Source organism: Arachis ipaensis, chromosome B07, assembly GCF_000816755.2.
Source record: "Arachis ipaensis cultivar K30076 chromosome B07, Araip1.1, whole genome shotgun sequence".
NCBI lineage: Eukaryota > Viridiplantae > Streptophyta > Magnoliopsida > Fabales > Fabaceae > Arachis > Arachis ipaensis.
This window is the reverse complement of record NC_029791.2, coordinates 114,433,574-114,458,148: the sequence shown is the minus strand read 5'-3', so window position 1 is coordinate 114,458,148 and position 24,575 is coordinate 114,433,574. Positions and strand designations below refer to the sequence as shown.

The window sequence follows — 24,575 nt, the reverse complement described above, 5'->3', positions numbered from 1 at the left end:
CATCTTCAGCGACTCACAAGTAGTCACTTCACAAATAACAAGGAGCTACCAAGCCAAGGATCCCACCATGAAAAAGTACTTGGATAAAACCAGGAAACAGCTCGGACAACTCGGGGAATATGAGATCCGCCACATACCCCGCAAACAAAATGCTCGAGCCGATGCACTCTCAAAGCTAGCTAGCACCAAACCAGGGGGTAACAATAGAAGCCTCATCCAGGAAATGCTGCAGAACCCATCAATCTCGGAAGAGGAAAAAGTACTAGCCATAACAGGCTTGGATCAAGGATGGATGACTCCCATAATCAACTACCTCAAAACAGAAACGCTTCCTACAGATGAAAAGGAGGCAAAAAGGTAAAAACGGGAGGCACAATACTACACTATCATAAATAATACCCTATACAAAAGAGGGATCTCAATACCATTGTTAAAATGTGTACCAACTTCCAACACAAAAGAAGTCCTAGAAGAGATACACAGTGGCACCTGTGGCAATCACCTCGGAGCACAAGCACTTACCAAAAAAGTACTCCGGGCAGGGTTTTATTGGCCAACTCTACAAAAAGAAGCCACAGAGTTCATAAAGACATGTACACCATGTCAGAAACATGCCAACTTTCACATCGCCCCGCCAGAAGAACTCATCAGCGTGACCTCACCTTGGCCATTCGCAAAATGGGGACTCGACCTTCTTGGACCCTTCCCTCAGGGATCGGGACAAGTTAAATTCCTCATAGTAGGGGTAGACTATTTCACGAAGTGGATCGAGGCAGAACCCCTAGCTAATGTCACTGCTCAAAGAAGTCGAAAATTCCTATATAGGAACATTGTCACAATGTTCGGTATTCCATACTCCATCACCACAGACAATAGCACTCAATTTACAGATGCAGGCTTCAGAAAGCTAATGGTCGACTTGAACATAAAACACCAGTTCACTTCCACAGAACATCCCCAAGCCAATGGACAAGCCGAAGCTGCCAACAAAATCATATTGGCGGGGCTCAAGCGAAGATTACAGGATACAAAGGGAGTCTGGGCTGAAGAACTCCCACAAGTCCTGTGGGCGTATCGAACAACGCCGCATTCCACCACAAAGGAATCGCCCTTCCGATTAGCGTACGGAATAGAGGCAATGATCCCAGTGGAGATTGAAGAAGGGTCGCCTAGAGTGATCTACTATAACGAAGAAGCCAACTCCCAACTTCAAAGGGAAGAACTCGACCTACTCCCAAAAGTCCAAGAAAGAGCTCGGATCAGGGAAGAGGAATTAAAACGACGAATGGCTTCAAGATACAATCAAAGGGTGGTGCCGCGAGGATTTGCTGAGAACGACCTCGTCCTAATCCGAAATGATATCGGAAGAACTCGACCTAGAGAAGGAAAGCTGGCAGCAAACTAGAAGGGACCCTACCGAGTCATAGAAGTACTTGGAAAGGGCTACTACAGACTGTTCGAACTCGATGGGCGAGAGCTTCCTAGGTCATGGCACGCCTGCAACCTTAGAAGGTACTATAGTTAGGGACGATAAAAGGATCTTAGGATAAGGCGCACTTTTTTTCCTGAAAAGGTTTTTTAATGAGGCGCCAAACCAAGACCTATAAATTGCCCGACATAGAGGGATAAAGCTCCCACATATATATATATTTGCATTTTCTTTTGAATAAAATCTGTTCAGATCTTCTACAAATGATCAAGATGCATTAATCTGAAACATTCATCGTCCGATTACAAAGCTACAGATCGGCAGAAAGTGAAAATCAAATTCACTCCACGATCACGATAAAGACCAACAGATATGAAAACCAAAATTCATTAAAAGGTCGACCAAACGAGTATTAAACCCAATTTCTACAAAATCGGCAAAGATGAAAACAGAATAATGCAAAAAGTTATCGAAAGTAATCCATAGAAAGGACCTGACGAGGTCTTAATAAAATGGATTGCTAAAAAATAACTTAAAGACTGACAGATGTAAAGAAGTCGGACCAGTCACAATAACCAAAGTTATAAGTAAATCCCTGGAAAGAGGTCTGGCCAACCCTATAAAAGAGGATTGTTATAACTTAGAAGAGATCGACATGACGAAGTCGGTCTCCTACAAACAAGTTATAAAAGTAATCCCTGAAAGAGACCTGAACAAGGTCCAAGAAAGAGGATTACAAAAATAACTTAGAAGAGATCGACATGACGAAGTCGGTCTCCTACGAACAAGTTATAAAAGTAATCCCTGAAAGAGACCTGAACAAAGTCGAAGAAAGAGGATTACAAACATAACTTAGAAGGGCCCGACATGAAGAAGTCAGCCCAAAACATAAAGTTATAAAAGTAATCCCTGAAAGAGACCTGAACAAGGTCCAAGAAAGAGGATTACAAACATAACTTAGAAGGGCCCGACATGAAGAAGTCGGCCCAAAACATAAGGTTATAAAAGTAATCCCTGAAAGAGACCTAAACAAGGTCCAAGAAAGAGGATTACAAAAATAACTTAGAAAGAACCAACACAAGAAAATCGGTTCCAAAATTAACAAGTTATAAAAAGTAACACCTGAAAGAGACTCCACGAGGGTCCAAGAAAGAGGGTTACAAGAAATGACTTAGGCAAGACTGACATAAAGAAGTCGGCCTCCCCCAAACAAGTTGCAAGAGTAATTCCTAAAATAAGACCCAACAAGGTCCAAAAGAAAGGATTGCTAGAAGTAACTGAAATAACGAAGTCGGCTTCCCAAAAACCTTAACGTTATAAAGGTAAACAATAACAAAGGTCCCAACAAATAAGGTTATTAGAAATAACATCAAGCCTACATAAGGAAGCCGACATACAAGTTGGATCCAAGCAACTACAACCTCAGAGGAATCAAGCCACAAGTATGAAGGCAATCTAAAGAGGTCAACAAAGCTCCAACACTCCGAAAAGCCTAAAAAGATACCAAGGCAGATGCAAACAGACATGATATGAAAAATATAAAGTTATAATAATAACAAGCTCAAGAGGCTGCCAAAATAAGCCCCAAGAACTTGGAAACTATTTTGTTTTTCAAAATAAAGTTGCTAAACAAGCAACCAAAAGAGTGTAAACAGTCAGCAAACATCATAAAAGAGTTTAAAAGCCCACAAGCCGGGCTATCTACACAAACATCTAGAAAACTATTTGTCCGAAGGCTTCTTGGCAACATCAACATGGGGTGAAGGAGGGCGAGTCCGAAGAGGCACTGCATCCACTGTTCCGTCATCCCTATTCAAGATTTGGCAATCAGGATCTGATTCAGGATGAACGACCTCAGAGAAAGGAGCTGAAGAAGTCGGCATAACAGAAGCTTTGGCCACAGGCACAGAGGGAGGCTCAACATCGTCATCATCAGGGTCGTCAGGGACAATTTGGCCATCCTTTACAATATTATCCAGACTGAATAGAGTGAGGTCAACCTCAGGAGCAAGAACCCAAACCTGCTCCTTCAGGTTCTCATAAGCAGCATTTACGCTGCCCACAAGGTGGCCCTGGAGCTCGGCATAATCAACCCGGGCAGACTCCAACTCCTCCCTAAGACACATCACTTCCCTGTAGGTCGTGACAGCTGTCCTTGTGCCTCAATACCGTATCTTCAGCAAACCTCACAGAAGCCACTAAGGCAACAGAACTAGCCTTTTCGACCTCCAATTTCTTCTCTAATTTGGTCACCTTCGCTTGGAGCTCCTCCTTCAAACCCTTCATCCGGTCGAACTCCTATTTAGCCTCCTCCATGAAGGCTTTGGTGGCATGAAGAGGAAGATCTTGGGTAGTTCGGTACAGGGCAGCCCCCATATGCGCCATCTTAATACTACTCCGAGTTATAAAATCTAAATGACGAAGGAGAGATACATCATCCATAGGGAGGGCACCATAAGGACCGATCTGCTGGTCAACAAAGCCAACAGCGTCGAAATCAGGCGCATCCAGATTGAAGGGCTCGACAGTTCGGGGTCTTTTGGAAGGAGGAACGACAGGAGGGTAAGAAACGGCGGACTGCAGAGGATCAAGTGCACCGACTCGAGGAGTAGGGATCATTCTTCTCGGTCCAGGCGAACTCGGTACAGATGGCTTCGGCGAAACCTGAGAGGACCCTTCCCCATCCGTCCTGATCGAGATGTTTTGGGCCGCAATAGCCTTTCTTGCTTTCTTGAAAGCCTTCATCGATTCATTATTCTTAGCCATTTCTAAAAAATGAAGAACAAACAGCTTTACAAACCAGAAAAAGAAGAAGGCAGCAAAGAAAAAACAAGAAACAAAATATATCAAGCAAATACTCAATGCAGTTCGGACAAGGGAGGGGTCCCCCAAAGATTTTTTAGTGTCCAAATGAGGAGGTTCCCCCCAAATGTCCTCCAAAACAGTTATAAAGGCATGCTCGACTTCGTCCAACATCTCCCAGGTGTATCGGGATACCACTACATTTTTCTGCCATTCTAAAGGAAAGCAGGGTTCGTCATTCTCATCCAGAAAGAAAGGCCGAGCTCCTTCAACAGCCCGGACCTTAAAGAAGTAATTCTTAAAATCCCGAAAGAATTCATCATACATAGAAAAAACCTTGTGCCCCTGGGCAGACCTAAAAGAAATCCAAGAAGCCTTCTTCTTGGTAGTCCCAGGCTTGGTCAACACAAAAAGATACAAAAAGAGAGTTTGAGAAGGAGTAACAGCAAATTCTCGACAAACCAACTGAAAAATCTTGATAAAACCCCAAGAGTTTGGGTGAAGTTAAGAAGGGGCAACATTACAGGACCATAACAGGTCAGTTTCGAAAGAAGTAAAGGGAAGAGTGATGTTCATTTGACTAAAAAAGAAATCATATGCATAGAAAAAGGGACGCTCCCCCTGAGTCAGAACAGGGAAGCAAACCATATCGTCAGAATCAGGTGCTACCAACTCGTAACAGTTCTCCTGATCTCCACTGCTACAAATTCAGTGATGTTTTCTAAGCTCTACGCAAAATTCAGAATTGGCTAAAGAAACACACAGTAACACAAGGGAGTCCAACCAATCAGACATCCCCTCAGGAACCTTAGAAGACGCCTCGACAATATTTTTGCGAGAAGACATGGCCAACTAGTCCTACAAACAAGAAAAGAAGATTGGATTACTAAAAAATATCTCGGACGAAACCAAAACAACTCGGCTAACGTAACCCAGCGCAATACAAGCAACAAAAGGAAACCCCAGGATCCACATCAAAAAAAGATCCAAGGGCATCCTTTGGAGGCAGTTAATAGGACAAGGATTCAGGAAAACCTACAAGCTCACATACATCCTAACAGAAAAATAATAAACCCCCCTTTTTGATATGCAACTAAAGCGACACTCCGAAAAGAAAGCTGCGAGCCATAAATCGAGCAAAGTCATCAAAATAAACTACCTTTCAGACTCACCATCCCAGTTTCAATCAACAAACGAAGCTACTAAGCAACAAAATATCATCAAAGACACAACCTTGTCCTCAGAGAAATAAAATCCCCCCGAACAAATGAAGTAAAGTAAAAACAAGCACCGATCTTCTTTTACAAAAGTTCAGCAGCAAGAAAAAGCTACCAATAGGGCAAAAATCAAGGGGCAATCTTTGCAGAAGTAAATAAATGCAGTTTTTGAGTACAAAAAAAAAACAACCAGAAGCAAGCAGCGAAACATGCAAAGCCCTAAAAAGCCTCCACAGAAGTACTAGGAGTACGCATAAAGACAAAAAGGAGGCCAAAAAATACATCACAGTGACGAACAAACACAAAGACCACAAAAAGGTTCAAGCTTTCCAACACACATTCAGAATCAAAGTTTTACCAGAAAAATGATGAGAACAAGAAAGTAAGAAAAAACCAACCTGGAAAAAGTAGAAAGCCTCGAGAGAAAGTTGAAGGGAGGAGCAGAATCTGGAATCGCCCTTCCACAGCCAGAAGGAAACAATAACCAAGCAATGTCGCAAGGAAAGAGGCGAAAGCTAGAAACTCCAGGCGAAAATAGAAAGAGAGAAAGAACAGGGAGGTTATGGAGAAGAGAAACCGTTTTTCTGAAATGTGAAATTTAAAATAAAGAGGCTAAGAGAAACGGGGCAATTAAAACCAATTAATGAGGGTATTAAACCCTCACATGTTCCCAAGAACAGAGCGCTAATACAAAAGCGCACGCTTTCAGAAGAAAACGTTCCACATTCAAAAAGGAAGATTCTACAAAGAAAGAAGTCGACAAATGCTCGAGTTCGGCTTCACCCGAGAAGGATCGAAGTCCTAAGACTAAGACTCGATCTCAAAAAGAAAGACTAAGCTCGAGCAGGGGCACTGTTCATACCCTGGGTCGAGCTGTCCGACCCGGGAGGCGACCGACCTCTTCATGTCCGACTATCCGACCTCTTCTCAAAGAGATCGGCCAAATTGCCAGGAAAGCCCAGTAAAGGGCCCAAATAGAGGAACACGACCCATATCCAAAGGCAGTCCAAGCCTATAGAGATAAAGGCGGTTCCCTTAAAGATAAGCTGACCTCACCCAAAGATAAGATAAGATAAGATAAGATAACTAACTTATCTTACCTAAGAAGGTCAGCCCACGACCATTATAAATACACTGGAGCACCCAGGTATAACTCATACTCTGATTCTACTAAAACCTGCTTAATACCCTTGCTAACTTAAGCATCGGAGTCCCTTGCAGGTACCCCCCACCCTCCGGTGGCGAAGGATCAGCAGTGCAGCCAAGCTCAACAAGTCGGATAAGATAGCTCCGGCCTCCACTCACAGCCGGACCCATCATCTCTGATCAGTATAGAAGATCTCGACCGAGATCGACCTACAGTTTCAGGTAACCCTCGGAACAGAAACCAAAGCAGTATAGCCTCCACTATTTTAACATTTAAAATTCTATACCAAATCAATCACATTAAACAAAAATGCATATGGAAGAGGGGCGGAGAAAAATAATAAAGGCATGACTAACACATATGCATGATTGTCATTAATATTAACCCTCTTCTACATAACACTTAATGTTCATGCATGATTGTCATCACATATTTTTGCTTTCTAACATCTATGGTTAAAAAAAATAAATCAAAAGTTTTCTCAACCTGTTTTTCATGAGTTATGTGAAAAAAAAGTATAGTACAAAAATTTTATACTCAAATAAAATTCACCAAACAATAAAATTAGTCATTTTAAATTAAATATTTTAATTATTGTCTTAATATATAATTAAATGTATGTTTAAAATATAATGATAGCATATATTAAAGTATTAAATATTTGAATTCATTGTATATATATTCTTTCTTTTGGGTGAAGATAAATCCATTATTAATGCCTAATACTTAATATTTTGGAATTAATTCATATTTTTAATTTATTTGGTTATAAATATTGAAAGAAATATTTTATATAAATTTTGTTTGTTTACTTAGTTGGACTTTATTGGTACTGTGTGTAGAAAGTGAATAATAAAATAATTTGTTTTGTGAAAAAATAGAGAACAACTATGCATGCTTCTGTAGGTAAGGATCTGATATCTGTGTTCGAATCATTGATATCGGAGGGAGTTGTGTATGTTTTTACATACTTTGGAGTTAGCAACAACTGTGGGTTGTATCGCACAACATCACATCAATTTCGATTGTTTTTTCAAGCAAGAACTACTGTCTTACCCTCTTTCTGTGATGCAATACCGTTATATGGTATTAAGTTGGTCTATTTTAGGAAAATTATAGAATACTCTCCTCAACATCCTTTTTTGGTTGGTAAGTGTATGATTTATGGCAAGTACATAAGTTGATTTTTCTTTTATTTTTATGACAAAATATCACTAAGACGGGTGATTTATGCACAATCTTCTGTTTGATATTTATTATTAGACGTTGCTGGAGTTATGACCGGTGTAGAGGGTGAGAGAAAATATGTGAAAGATGGCAAAATTATTGATATGTTGGTCATTCATATTGAGAATGACGGGTGGATTTTTTCGATGCCCTTACTCAGCATTTAATATGTTTATATAAGTAATTTTTTATTTTCTGAATAATTTGTATTTTCTCTACAGTTTAAAGCTTAATGTTACTGTTCTTGGAGAGATGCTGGACCAGATCAAGGATTTTGTGGCATCGGATGAGCAACAACTGCCGGAAGTCATTTTTCAATTTGCAAGAGTAAAGAATATTAGAGGTATGTAAGAATTTGATTTCTATCAAATGATTATATCTTATTGTAGCTATTTCTATTATTTATTGAGATGCGAAAGGAGTTAACACTCCCTTTCAGTGATAAGAGATTAATAGTTTGTGTGTGAATTTTTATAATAAAATAATAGACTAATAATAATAAGAGTCTTATATATAACGTATAAGTAGGTCAATTATTATAAAATTTAAATATTTATAACTTTAAATTTATTATGATTATTTATATTTAATTAGTTATTTATGTTTTCACTCAATAATCATATGTAATAAACTAATTAGTTACCGGCGTTATAATTTAATTGTGTCATTTTATTGTCATATTTTTATTAGTATTAATTTATTTTCTAACGGCAAAATGAATATTGGGATTCCAGTCTTTGTATGTTACAGAGGAGAGATGCATTTTTCTTTTATCCTTTGTTGATTTTTATATTCAATGCGGTGGATTATTTTTTTTTTTTAAATATGAATTATTTGCTTAGACACTATTAAGTTATTATTATTTTAATTGGTAGTTTTTTATTGTACGTTGTATATATTCTGATTACTTATATATATTTTGTCAACAATTTTAATTTATGTATAAATTTATCTATGTAATAGAATTATTTTTTATTTTGGTAAGCTATAATTGAATAGTTGTTACTTATAGTGGAATGTTTGAAATGTTATTGGAATCATGTTATATAGTTTCGGTGCGAATTAAATTGCATGAAAATGTTTAATGTTAAATAAATATTTATTTAATTATTATCAATATTAATCTATTAAGAGACATTAATGTAATTATTAATTCACTTTTTTATAGCATGCCTTTTATGAATTATATATAATAGGGATTATTTTTTTATGAGTTTAATATAAAATTATTATTTTAAAATTAATGTGTTTTTCTTAAAATAATTTTTAAATTACTTTGTATTTCATTTATGTTTGAGAATTTGTTATCAAAATAGAAATGCAATACAAAAATTTTTAATCTATTAACAAATATTAAAGTTGAGTAGAAAAATTTTTTATGATTGAGTGTATTGATTCTTAGAATGGTAGTGACTCATGAATTCTTCGGCTGAGAGACTGGGTGGCTCAAGGAAAGTTATCAATTGAAGGAAGATTATGTCATCAATGTTTTTATATAGTAGGAACAGTTGAGATAACCAAAGAGTTTTTTTAATTTCATTGGAAATAATCTTTTTTATTTTTATTTTCTCAAATTTAATTGGTTGATTTTTAAACTTTGGCAAATGTGTTGATATGGTATTATTAGGCGAACAAACATGACTTAAATCTAATGTACAAAGGCTTTAGCAAAAATATATTTTCAAGCTATATTTTTGTTATTATATAATACTTTTTATTATTTTATATTTGCAATAAGTATTTTTTTTATAGCTCATTGCTAAAATAAAATTTTTTTACTAATTAATTAAGTTCATAGTAGATTATAGTTGTTTTTTTAAATCTAAAATTCAATAAATATTATAAATGTTAATATTTGTCCTTCTAACTTCTTCTTTACATATTTTACAGGATATATATTCAAATTTTTATATAAAATAATAATGAAAAATCAAAGAATTGATACATTTTTAAGAGGAAAAAGGCTAATATTTAAGAAGGAGAACATATAACTTTTACAATATCAATACCTGTAGATAGTTCTTCTACTTTAATGAATTACGAAGAAAGTGAGATATAACCTTCAAAAGTTCAAAAAGTTACATCTGATGACTTTAACCTTAACTTTTTGGAACGAGATCTTGAAAAACGGCTTTAAACTTGACAATATCACCCAAACCAGAGAGATGAAATTAGACGAACTTATCTTAAATGGGGTCCATATCAAAAATATTTTGACAATTATTTTCTATCTGGCCCCCCCAAAATTTTATTTCAAGTTCTGCCATTGTCTATAGGTACCAATATTGTACAGAACATTATGTATGGTATCAGGCTCTTGATAAATCCAAATGTTCCTGAGCCTGTGATGTTTCGAAAAAGGTATTGTACCAATATTGTGAATTATTTATGGTTATGCATATTGACTGTATTTTTATGGCGTTGTGATTGATGCATATTGACTGTATTTTTTGTTCAATTCGATTTATATAGAAATGCAAAACCGACTTTGACGTAGCCTTTTATAATTTGGGAGGATCTACGTAATTTTGGCAAGCAACTAGTTTATTAAGTTGTTTTGCTCTAATTTTATTATATTAATTATAATTCCTTATATTAGTTAATTGTTTATTCATTTATAAAGTCTGAAATAAAATAAATAATTTGTTGCTTATTCTAATTGAATTCATTAAATTTAATTATATTAATATATAATTTAAAGATAATTTATAAATCACCTTATTTTTTTAGCCTTTTATATTCCATGGATTGTTAAGTTTTAAGTTTTATATTTTCTGTGAGCGAAAATAATATAAAACAAAACTTTCTTCATTCTAAACGGAATTATTCTATGTATTATTAACTAATATCATTAAATTAGATTCATTAAAAATATAACATAATTTTATATAACAGGTTATTAATTAAACTCATCCAAAAACTAAATTAAAATAAAAAAAATTTCCTAAGCGGTCCTATGTATAGGCATGATCTATATGAATATCAAACAAAGCTCTAACTTGTGAATTTTGATAAAAGGGAATAAAAAAGTAGGCCCACACCATATTTGCTTGCTTGCCTTCATTGTATCTTAACAAAACATGGACCTACAAAGACTAATCACGATCCAAGCTGCCCAAATAAAAAACCTATCCAGATCTCATACAATTAATTTCAATCCGCACCTAAAGTCGTCTTTTAGGGTCTTCTCTCCCCCAGCAAGCAAGCCTAGACGGCGGCAATGGAAAACGACGTCTTGGCACTGCTAACTTCAGAACGTCGAAGACTAGAACACTGGTTGCTCATGCGGCGACGGGCTAATGACGGGATTGTGCCGACGAGGAGGTCGACGACAATCAGAGATGCTAATGTGTCTAGAGAAGTTAGATAGCGAACCGGCGAGAGTATGTTTTCCCTGATTCAAATCTTATTCTCATACTTTTTTTATTTTGTACGGTTTGAAATGTCAGTATTTATGATATAAAATTATTTGCCAACATACAAAAATAAAATAATTTCATGCCTTTTTAAAATTTTTTGTGATTTACAGTACCTAATTAGGGCATGTAAATATTGTGATTTTCACTTCAACATATATTGTTTCTTATTTTGATTTTTCAAAATTAAACTCCATCTTGCCAAATGGAACACAATAAATATTAGCCGTTAATTTCTATCCTAATTTTGATAATTATTTTATTGATATGATTCAGATTCTTTATTCCTGAATATTCCAAAAACTTACCTTTTTTTCTTAGTTGAATTTTGATAGAAACATCAAGATTTTTGCAATCCTTACCAATAGTGGGGATGAATAGTGCCGTGACTCTATAAATATAGCATAGATGATCACCATACTTACTCTTTATCTATACTGAAATTCATAATATTTTGGTAATTCTGTTGTGACAGGTAGCAATGGCAGCAAGGTGAGTTCATGTGCCATGTGGTGCATTTCATAATATTTTTTTCTATCTTTCACTAAATATGAGGACCTTGATTTTTAGGTATGATCTCATTAAGTGTATCAATGCTGGTCCAGAGCATAAGGTGTGGAAGTTCATAGTACGTGTCATTAGACTTTGGACCGTTTCTCATTTTGCAAATTCTGGGATGAAGGAACCTACTGAGATGGTTGTTCTTGATGAAGAGGTAAAATCTTCTCTTTGCATTTGAGATTTTTTTTGGTAATGATTGAGAAATAAACCTCATTTATCTATGACCCTATAAAACTAATGCATTCAGGGGGATACAATTCAATGCGCTATTAAAGACATATTTGTTCCTATCTTCGAGAGCCTACTCACTGAGGGCAATGTGTACGTGGTCACTAATTTTGCAGTTGCTTTAAATACCATCAAGTTCAAGCCTACTAGACATGAATTTAGAATCCACTTCAAGAGGGACACAGTTGTGCGTCCAGTACAAGATTCTTCAGTTCCATTGAACGAATTCAATTTTGTTCCGTTCAAAAAAATTCATGCAGAGTCTAGAGAAGATGGTTATTTAGTTGGTAAGTACTTTGTTAGAGTAATCTATAATGCATGTGTTGTTTAATTCTTTGAGTTCTAATTTTTTAAGCAAAATAATTTATCAATCTGATTGTATTACATAATATGTCTTTATTTAATGTATGTCATTTGAATTGGCTGATGCGTCTTTTTTTGTTATAGGTATAGTATCAAAAAATTGTATTATTTAGTAAAATTTTTCTTCAATTTGTTAATGGCTTTGTTTTCTATTCTTATGCGTTTTATTTTAACACATTTAAAGACAGATTTTATATATAGCAACTAAAGAGTTAGTACCTTTAAAAGTATCGTTTGTAACAAGTACTAACCTGTCTATTTTTTGTTTGTTCACGAACTTCGATTTCTAGGCTCTAACTATTTATTAGCAGTCTTTTATATTTTATTTTTAAGAAAATTAACAAAATCCGATTTCAACATGATGAAACTTTGGAAAAAATATGTCATTTTTGGACAAAAATTTGAGCAGATGGAGTTTTGTTAATAGAAAGATTGATGCCTTTATTTTGTAGATGTGATAGGTCAGCTTGCCTCTAAGGGTAACTTGGTCGAGTTCACACAGGACGGGAAGCCGTCAAGTTATATCACCATAGAACTTGATGATCTTGAGTAATGCTTAATATCTTTTTGATATTGGCTTTTGTTTTAAAATCTTATTTTGGAATTTTGTGCCTCTCTTTACTCTACAAACATTACTATTTCTTATAGGGGCGGACAAAAATTAAGGGTTACGTTGTGGCAAACTTTTGTTCTTGACTTGTTCAAATATCTAAAGGAACACCCGTGTCTTACCTATGTGGTCATTCTCCAAAGGAAAAGTATAGGGTACCAATATACTATCTGCCAACTTATTGCCAATAATAATTAATTATTATATTTTAAACACATGTATAAGGAGACATATCCAGGAAACACATATATAAAGACACTTCTATTAGACACAGTCATAAAAAAGACATTTTTATTAGATACATCTACAAAGACACTTCCATTAAACAAAGTTGGTAGAACTGCTGTTGGTAACGTAGCGAAATTGTTCTCCAAATGGGCAAGATGAAATTTTTTAATGGTTTGTTTATTTTATTGGTATTTGAATACATATTTTGTGTCATCATAAGCTTCTAGTATTTTCTTTAATTTGTTATGTCTTTTTGTAGGGGTCATGGGTGTTTCTAACATAAACTACAATTCGAAACTCTTTATAAATGTTGAGTTTCCAGCTGCCAGGAATTTCTTTGCAAGGTAAACTATATAAATCAATAGTTTAGCCAGCAGAATATTTATACAAGGCTTTGATTATTTAACTATTAGCAAATTTCAAAAATTCTGATTTAAAAATGCAAGGGTGAACAAATTGGATCCTGTTGACGGACAAGGCATAATGTCGCTGGTCTGTGATCAACCTATTTCAGTTGAGAAAGATTTTTTGCGTCTGTCAGTCTACAAAACAATTGCCGAGATAAAGGAGCATAATCAAGTAAAATTCTTTCTTTATTAGTCTCCCTTTTTTTCAATTATTATATCTAATGTTTGTTGGAACATAATCTCATTGTTGTGTTGTACCCTTGCATCCATCGATTTTAGGATGCTGCATTTGTTACTGCCGTGACGATTAAGGAAGTTTAGACCGAGTTTGGTTGGTGGTACAAAGGATGTAAAAAGTGTCGTCGTAGCTTAAGGGAATTTGAGAAAAGATATTTCTGTCCCAAGTGTGTTGACGACTACGGATTCTATGTGCCTAGGTATAACTCACGATACTTTTTTAAAATTCACACACTACATACTCTTTGTCTAAGAAAATAATGGTATAAACTAATCATTTGTATTGTTTCTTGAAAAATTTTGTTGTCGAATTCCATCATTCGTGATTTAGTTAGCCTAATAATTTAAAGATAATTGATTTTAAGAAAGGCTAACCATCTCTTTCAAAGCATAACATAGAGCAAGAGTTAAACCTAATTAACCAAATAAAAGGGTTTCATTTTCATTAGAGATGGATAGGCATAGCAAAGTGTACATAGTATTTTTTGTGGGTCATGTTGTTTGGGGTTGTGATGTGCTGTTAAATTAATCTCCCGTGTGGGATTGAGACTCTTGGATAAACCATTAAAAAAATTATTTGCATCCAATTCAATAATAGCATAGAATAGACAGCCTAACTATTGGTATAATTTATGTAGTATATTATTTTTTAATTGTAAATTTTTTGGTGAATAATAGGTACAACATCTACGTAAGGGTGATAGACCACACCGACGCTGCCTCTTTTGTTTTGTTCGATGGAGAAACTGCAAAGTTTCTTGAAATTTCTGTCAGTGACCTTAGGCAGTCTTGTGTGACTAAGGTTTGATGTCATATTCACTTTTTGTGTTATTTGTTTTGAACTATACCTTAATATTTATTATTTTTGAGAGCATGAATGAACTTTTTTCCACTAAATGTGAAGGGTGTTGAGAAAATTTCCTGTCCCGAGGAGAACAATAAGTTTAGGGATATTAAGTTCCTCTTCAAAGTGCAACTCAAGATGAGGAATCTGAACTCTTATGAGCCATATGTGATTCATGTGCTGAGAATGACTAATGAAAATTTCTTGGTCTCTGCTTTCCTGGATAAATACAATCCTAACCCTGTAACTCCCTCCCGCTAATAACCTTCTCTTTTGTTTTGGTATCGCAAAAATAGATCAACCATATTTTGATGATGTCTATTTATTGAATCAATTGTTTTGTAGGGTCTTTTGTCGCATGAAAATTTTGAACTACTGAGTTTGTCTACTGGTCCATACGACCCTTCTAAGGTTTGTGTCAAATAATTTTCAATTTAAATTGTTACAATGGTACTCTTAGTCTATATAGTAACTAAAATATTATTCTTATTATTATTGGTACATGATGGGATATCCTAGGTTTGTGAGAGTGAGTCAACTCCATCCCCTACAATTGATGAGAAACATGGTTTTAAGATTCTTGGAGCTAAGAAACATATGAAAGAGGCTGGAGACAAGTCAGTTTCATCCAAATCTAAGAAAGGGAAATGGGTTGTAATGGAGGACTAAATCATCACCCCTCTAAACAGTTCAATTTATAATATATGGGAATAATTTATTTAAACTATTATTTGAATGAACTATGGTCATTTGAGAGAGATTAGGATCTACTATATATGAATAGTTTATTTCTCTTTAATCTTTGTGTTGACATTAATTTATCTCTTAAAACTTGATACAAGAGTTGTTTTGTTTATTTGTTTATTTAATTCAAAATTTGATTGTGTTTTTCTTTAATAAATAGTTATTATTATTATTATTGTTATTGTTGTTGTACGTTTTAGGGTAATAAGCTTTGATTTTGCTGCACATACTTACTAAAGAAAAGTATTCACTAAATATAGCTTTTAACTTCTTCTTGAATGTTAGATTATCAAATAAAAAATATTATTGAATGAGAATAGCTACTGAGTGAAAGTGATTGTTAGGGTGTTGATGTTGTATGCGACTGTGGCTCATTAAAGTAGGTTATGTTATATTTATATGACTCCATAAATAGAAATTTTTTATTTCACTCAAAAACGGAAACTTTTGATTTGAAATAAAATAATTTCTTTAATTCTTTCCAACAAATTATAGTATCTACACATTAAAATTTTAACCCGGTCCGAAATACAATAACTCTATATAAGAACTCTACAATTACATAACATTATCATATTCAACATTTGATTATTAGATTTTTTTGGAGGCGTTATTGTTGCACATTGTACCACATCTTTATGTAAATTTTATTTTTTTATTTCAAATAAATTTTTTAAGTGTCGATTAGTCTTCTATTGATTAGTGTTTTCATTTTAATTTGTTCAAATTCTTTGCAATTTTACTTTTTTTACGGTTCATATATTTGATATTGTTTTGCTTGATTAGTCTTACACACAAAATGTTAATGTTTCAGTCCATAAAAATTATTTTTCTATCTCTTTTAACCTTTTTATTGAGATAGTAATAAAGATGGGCTTTTAATAATAAAATTTGCATGACCAAGACCAACTTTTTTTAGAATAGCTAATTACATGGCTGAAATAAATAAGGTTTCATTTTATACATTACATGCATAAAATTACAGTTATAAAATAATTTTTATTATTCATTTAATCTAATTATCCAAAAAAATTATTTTATTATTTATAAAATAAATTTAAAAACTACATGTCAAGGAGAACATGCAGTACTACTTTTCACGTGTATATTGTTGTTGTTGTTGTTGTTGTTGTTGTTGTTGTTGTTGTTGTTGTTGTTGTTGAAACATACCACAAAATTGTTGTTAATTTTTAATACATAATCCAGTTTTCAATGCTTAAATTTTAAATGACTAAAATTATTATATGTTAAATATTTTATTCTTAACCAATTTTATTTGTTATATGTTGATTAAAAAATGTGATTTATTAATCACTTCTAAATTCAAGTTTAAAAATTGTTGTGCATGAGTGTATATTTTTAATTAACTATTTAATAATATATAATATAAAAAAGTTTGCTTAAGGCAGCTATATTTAAATTGGTTTAGCGCAGGGACGGATCTACTCTTATGGGTGTGGGGCAAGCGTCCCACTACAATTTGAAATTTTATTGAATAGTATATAATAATAATATTTATTTGTCTCCACTAAATTATTAAATTTGATCCCACAATAATTTTTTATTCAACTTTCGACACTTGATAGTCAATTTGAGTACTTCATATTAGATGTCTATTATAATAATTAATTTTTAAATTTAAATAAGATTGGTGTTCTTTCTTAAAAATCGACTCGAAAGAATATTATCTATCTATTTGTGTTTCTTCTTTTGAAATTAGCTTTAGTTTTTTATAACTACACTAATTGAATGAACTTTTTCAACTATGAATATCATCAAGAACTAATTGTATAAAAGTTAAGTTTTAAATGATTGTTCAACAACATATACAAAAAAAAAGACATTTCAATTATATTGTCAAGGTTTCAAAATATGAAATATAAAAAAATTAAATTTTAAATTATATATTATTATTTAAATTACTATTTTAGTATTTTAATTTATAATTAGATATTTTATATATATCCTTTTTAATTAGATTATTGATTTGTGAATTCAAAGTCATTGTTAATATATTTTTACATATTTATAAATTAAGTTTTTTATTTTTTAAGTAGAAAATAATACCTCATAAATTAATCAGTACATAATCAGTATTGTAAGTTAATGGACATTTAAAATTTAACTTCAAAATTTGTATTAAAATTTTAAAATTTGTATTTTTAGCTTATTATTGCGGGAGAAGTACATTGTAGATAAGTGACTTAACAACCATAATGTATCTCACTCCAATCACACAATTCAAGATTACAAGGTTAAGACGAAGGATAATTTTGGCAAGAAAATGAAAAAGATGATGAGTATAAGTCTGCTTTTTTTGTGTTTTTAGTAAGTGTTTTTGTGAAACTTTTTTAATTTTTCTTTTTTTATGAAAAATATAATTTAAACTATTACCATTATTGAGAATATTAGCGAAGTAGTTTGTACTATACATAATTTTTTAAATATTTTAATTTAGTGATTGAACAACTAATTAATTTTTTATAATTAAAATTTGTAATTGAGTATATTTTATTTTTTTTAATTTAATTTTTTGATTGATTATTTTTTAAATAGATGTATACGACAAAAATAAGAGATAAGAGAGCGGTATTTATTTCGGTAAATATTTTTAAAATGATTTATTTTGGTAATTATTACATTTATTTAATTTATAAAAATAAAAATCCCACAAAAATGTGGCGATTATCATTCTTTTCACTCATCATTTTTACCTAGGTTTAATTACTCTATTGGTCCCTATAGTTTTATCAAATTTATAATTAGATTTTTTAATTAGATTTTTTATATTTTTTTTCAATTGATAAAACTATAGGGACCAATAGAGTAATTAAACATAGGTAAAAATGATGAGTGAAAAGAATGATAATCGCCACATTTTTGTGGGATTTTTTATTTTTATAAATTAAATAAATGTAATAATTACCAAATAAATTACAAATTTTTTTTAACTACAAAAGTATACTACTAAAATTACATAAAATCAAATACGAGATTAGTTAATTGAATAATTATTATTTGTGTTTCATTTATTTTTCTTGACTTAACAGTGTCGAAGAACAACAATAATACAAATTTTAACGTACATAAAAATGTGCAATATATTACTGTAAGTCAAAGAACAGTGTGTCAAGAAACTGGTATCTCATCTAATATTCTCAGTTTACAATCAAGTGAATATAAACGTGACATTTTTTATTGTAATTGACTCATATTTATTTAAATTTAATTTATCGGTTTAATGACAACAATTTTCTATATATTTCTCATCAATCATTCATAGGGAAACAACTATCTATGTATGGTGTACACTGTGCATCGCATAGAATTGGACAGGAAAATACTCCTCCTAATTATGTAAGACCTTCTACATCAGAGATAAGATCTAAATCTTTAACTCTACCAACGGATCCCCCATTGACAAGAACTCCACTGTTTGTGTTAACAAATAGTACGTATAATTAATGATTACCAAATGATTCATGCACCAATATTTAACAAAAAATTTACTTCATCGGGAATCATTTATATAACATAGATTTATTACAATTCTAGCATACTCCAATGTACAAGGACCCACCAATAATTTAACAGAAGTCGTTTCGCAAAATCAGTTTTTGTCACGCTGCGGTTCCCAAAGATCGTGCCTAACAGAAAGGTAATTTAGAAAAGATGATCATCACTATTATATTCTTTTCTTTCCTATAGTGTCTAATGTTTAATTGAATAAAATTAAACTTTTGTAAAGAAATTCTACTATAAATGGGATGCAAAAAAGACAATCTTCCTCTGTGGTTGCTTCGATGGCTATTAATTTTGTACAATTTTATGAATATGTAAATTTATCGACTGTTAAGACGCACCCACCAAGAGGTGACACACAAAGTGGCCAAAATATTGACCTTTTTGTTGATGATGAAGGTAATTTCTCATTAAATCAAGAATTTCAGTTGGTAGTTTGTAAGAGATATGAATTATTAGTAATACATCAACATATATGTTTGCATTTTTTATAACTTTTATTGATTGTGGTTTTGAATGGTTATGATGATTCAATGTTGGATGTAGATATGGAAGATAATTTTATACCATCCTCAAAAATCTTAGACGGTATGTAAAAATTTTATCTGTATGTTTATTTGCATCTTTATGTACATCATGGACTAAATTGCATCGGTATGACAACTGAGTATCTAAAGAGAGTTCATTCGGTAGATGTGTGGGATATAGAAAATCCTATTTATCAATGTCAACACTGTAATTCATGGATGTGGTCTGAAGAAGGGCTTGCTAAATCCAAATAGTCGCCCCAACCAAAGTTTTCATTATGTTGTATGGAAGGAAAGATCGAGCTTCCTCTACGTTTTGTGCCTCAGCTTCATATTGGAAGAGATCAAAGAAGTATTTATTTCCTAAAAAATCTAAGGACATTTAATTCAATGTTTTATTTTACATCAATGGCTGAAAAAATTGACCGTGGGGTGAACAATGGGACTTCTCCTCCAAATTTTAAGCTTGGGGGTCAAAACTACCATAGCATTGGTAGCTTACTTCCTCCGAATAGTCTGCGACCAACATTTGCCCAGCTATATATCTATGACACAGAAAATGAGATTGATAATCGGATAGGCACACTTCGATAATTTTCATGCAATCAGTCAAACATTTTAGTTATTTTTTATCTATAAGAGAAAATAACATAAATTTTATTGTTTTTTCTTGTGCAGTTTCAATGAAGCTATAAATGAGAGGGATAGGAAAATTGTGGTAATATTAAGAAACATGCTAGACAAATATTATTAAAAGGACTACAGATGGCAGGACATACAACTTGCTATCTGCATCTGAAGTGGCTGCATTGATTGTTGGCGATGTCGAACAACTAAGCAAAGATAGAGATATTATTATAGAGAGTCAAACTAAAAAACTCCAACGGATTGATGTTTTCCACCCATCTTATTTAGCCTTGCAATATCCATTGTTATTTCCATATGGGGAGAATAGATTTCGTTTGGGTATTGCAACATCATATTCTATCTCCGCTAGGCCTACAAAGAAAAACAAAACAATCACTTTGTGACAATTCTTTACTTTTCGACTACAAAAAAGGACGGGTGAATCTCTATTAATTCTGAGATCAAAGAGATTATTCCAAGAATTTCTGGTAGATGCCTACACAATGGTGGAATCAGAGAGGTTAAAATTCTTTAGGTGTAAATAACCACAGTTGATGATTGATAAATACAAATGTCTGCATGAAAGTCCTATAAACAGGGATGTAGATGCTGCAAGGCTTGGCAAAAGAATCATTCTTCCCAGTACTTTTACAGGTGGACCTAGGTACATAATGAATAATTGTAAAGATGCATTTGTAATTTGCAGATATGCAGGATATCCTAGCTATTTTATCACCATAACTTGTAACCCAGAATAGGATGAGGTAAAAAAAGAAGTGACTCCTATTGAATTGAAGGCAGAAGACCGTCCTGATATATTATGTCGAGTTTTCAAGATCAAGCTTGATGGTTTGATTGATGACCTAAAAGAGGAAAAAATCTTTAGCAAAATTTTGGGATGTAAGTCTATCTTTATGCAACACCTTAATAAAATCTTATGTTGTAATGTTTTGCTCATTTATTTTTTCAATTTTCAGATATTTGCACTATAGAGTTTCAAAAGAGATGACTTCCGCATGCACATATCTTTTTATTCATGAGTAACAAGTTCAAGCCACAAACACCAGATGACATAGACAAACATATAACAGCTGAGATTCCTAATGAAAATGAAAGGCCAAATCTACATGGAGTTGTTCAAAATTACATGGTACATGGTCCATGTGGTCCGTACAACAAGAATTCACCTTGCATGAAGAATGGATCCTTTTCAAAGTTCTATCCCAAAGAGTTTAGACAATGAACACTCATTGATGAAGCCAGATTTCTTAAATATAGGCGTACTGATAATGGTCAAACAGTGAAAAAAAAAAGGAATGTGTACTAGACAATAAGTTCATTATTCTGTATAATCCAGAATTGTTGCTCAAGTTCGGGTGCCACATAAATGTAGAATATACATGCCAAACAAGTTCTATTAAGTATCTGTTTAAGTATGTACACAAGGATAATGACCATGTAACAGCTACTCTATACAACGCTGGTGATCCATCAAAAGCCACACAAGTTGTTGACGAAATTAAGAATTACTACGATTGTAGGTACATTTCGGCATGTGAGGCAGTCTGTCATTTATTTGGATACGAAATCCAAGAGAAAGAACCATTTGTGATTAGACTTCCATTCTATTTGGAGGATGAGCAACCTGTGGTTTATGGTGAAACTTCTAATGTGAATGATATCGTCGAAAGAGCAATATCTCATAAGTCCATGTTTTTGGGATGGATAGCGGCGAACATGTCATATCCCTATGCTCGAAGTCTGACCTATGCTGAGTTTCTAACCAAGTTTGTTTGGAAGGACGATGCTTCAAAGTGGTTTCCTTGAAAGCAAGGCTTCGCAATTGGAAGTTGACTCATGTACCTGTAGGTAATGACGAGTTTATATTCAATTTTGATCTTATTTATTTGATGATTTAAATTTAAAATATTAACAGCATGTACCCCACGTCCATTTTATTCGATTTATCTATACTAGAAAATAAATGTTCAAATAACTTTTAGCAGTTATAATCTGTAGATTATACAATTTTAGAATTGTTATATATTTTTTAGAAAAATTAATCTTAATGCGGATGTGTAGCTACATAATAATTGAAATCGCGTAGCCTAATCCATTTAATAACTTAAAAGTAGGATTTTAACCAAGTTTTTTGCAGCAAATATCGAAGAATATTACCAACGACTTCTTTTGAATACTTAAAGAGGATGTATGAATTTTCGAGATATAAGAACAGTAGGAGGAACAATTTATGCTACGTATAGAGATGCATGCTTCGCCCTTGGACTCTTGCAAGATGATAGAGAATTCATGGATGCAATTAAGGAAGCAAGCTCGTGGGCTTCAGGATCATATATTAGGAGGTTAATTGTCATTCTATTAACATCCAACAATATCTCAAGACCAGAACATGTCTGGGATAGATGTTGGCATGAACTCTCAGATGATATTTTGTATCGACAGAGAGCCGTGATGAATATGATGGGTGAGTTTTTATTAATTGCAATTATAAAAGTTCTTTATTATTGATCATTTTTAGTTTGATTGAATTTTTACAATATCGTATAATATGCAGAGTTAACCATGTCAGATGATGAGATTAAGCAGTTGTGCTTAATGGATATAGACAAGATCTTATATTCCTATGGTAAAACCTTGAAAGACTATCCTCCTATGCCTTTAGCAACTGAAGTTGATAGTTCTTTGTTAACCGAAAGGATTATCAGGAAAGAGCTAAACTTTAACAGGGATGATTTATAGAAAAATGCCTCAGACATGTTAGCCATCGCAACACCTTAGCAGAAATATGCATTCGATAAAATTGTTACAGCTGTGTATTGTGATGAAGGGGGTTTTTTCTTTGTGTATGGTCATGGGGTATTGGAAAAATATTTCTCTAGAACCTTATGTCTGCTGAGATTCGCTCAAGGGGTGATATTGTATTAAACGTTGTTTCGAGTGGTATTGCATCTTTACTTCTTCCCAATGGAAGAACGGCACACTCAAGATTCAAAATACCGCTGAATATAACTGAGGATTCTGTATGTAACATCAAACCTGGTTCTCCTCAAGCAATGTTGCTATTGAAAGCCAAACTTATAATTTGGGATGAGGCTCCAATGATTAGTAGATACTTCTATGAAGCGCTTGATAAATGCTTGGGTGATATCATGAAATTTTCTCCAACATATAACAAAGATTTGCCCTTTAGAGGAAAAGTGATTGTACTAAGTGGAGACTTAGACAAATTCTTCCTGTCATTCCACGAGAATCGAGAAGATATCGTTCATTAAATCGTGAATTCGTCTTACCTTTGGAAGTTTTGTCAGGTGCTCAAACTAACAAAAAATATGAGACTCTCTGTAGGGACGACTGCTTCAGACCAAGATGAGATAGAGCAATTTGGTGAGTGGTTATTGAAAGTTAGTGATGGTCTAATAGGTGACAATATGGATGGTGAATCTGAGATATGTCTTCCAGGAGATATTGTTATTCCTTCTTCGGACCAGGCATTTGATGAGTTGGTTCATTTTTTTATCTAAATATTTTGGATAACATGTCCTCAAATAATTTTTTCAAAGCAAGAACTATACTGACTCCCACATTGGACATCGTTGAAGAGGTCAACAACCATCTGATGGCTATCATTCCTAGAGGGAAAAAATTATATCTTAGTTCGGATTCGATTTGTATGGATGAAGGGAATATAGAGAATCAACTAGATTTCTATGGTCCTGAATTACTGAATAGCATAAATTGCTCTGGTTTGCCTCCACATAAATTAATACTCAAGGTTGGTGTTCCGGTGATGTTACTGAGGAATATTGACCAATCTAGTGGTCTTTGTAATGGTACAAGGCTACAAGTTAGGAAGCTTGGAAATCATGTCATAGAATGTGAAGTCTTAACGGGTAACAATGTTGGTCCTATTGCTTTGATTCCAAGAATGAATATGGTACCAACAAATGAAACCGTCCCAGTTAGATTCCTACGAAGACAGTTTCCCATAATAGTATTGTTTGTCATGACAATTAATAAGTATCAGGGACAAACTTTATCTTATGTTGGATTGTACTTGTCCAAACCAATTTTTACACATGGCCAACTATATATGGCACTTTCAAGAGTTAAGAGTAAGAGAGGTTTAAAAATTTTACTTATGAATCACGTAGGAATGTCTGCAAATTCAACCATTAATATTGTTTATAGAGAAGTCTTTGAAAAAATAAGATTTTAATGTAAATATTTTAATTTTATTTTAAATTCTGTGTCAGTGTATAATTATTTAACCTTAAAAAAGTGTGAAATAATTATTACTCACTTTTTTTTTAAGTTAAACTTTAATTTTTATAATAATTTTATAAATTTCATAAATTAATAATTATTTTGTGTTTTCTTTAAAATATCCAAACATATAAATCTTTTTTTTTATTTTTATA

The 24,575-nt window shown here is 33.0% G+C and overlaps 1 protein-coding gene across 1 annotated transcript; it reads left to right on the top strand.

The window, feature by feature from the left end:
* Window positions 23,693-24,373, top strand: LOC107607698 (ATP-dependent DNA helicase PIF1-like). The gene has a single exon (XM_016309620.1). It carries the CDS (start codon window positions 23,693-23,695, stop codon window positions 24,371-24,373), a length of 681 nt encoding a protein of 226 aa, XP_016165106.1.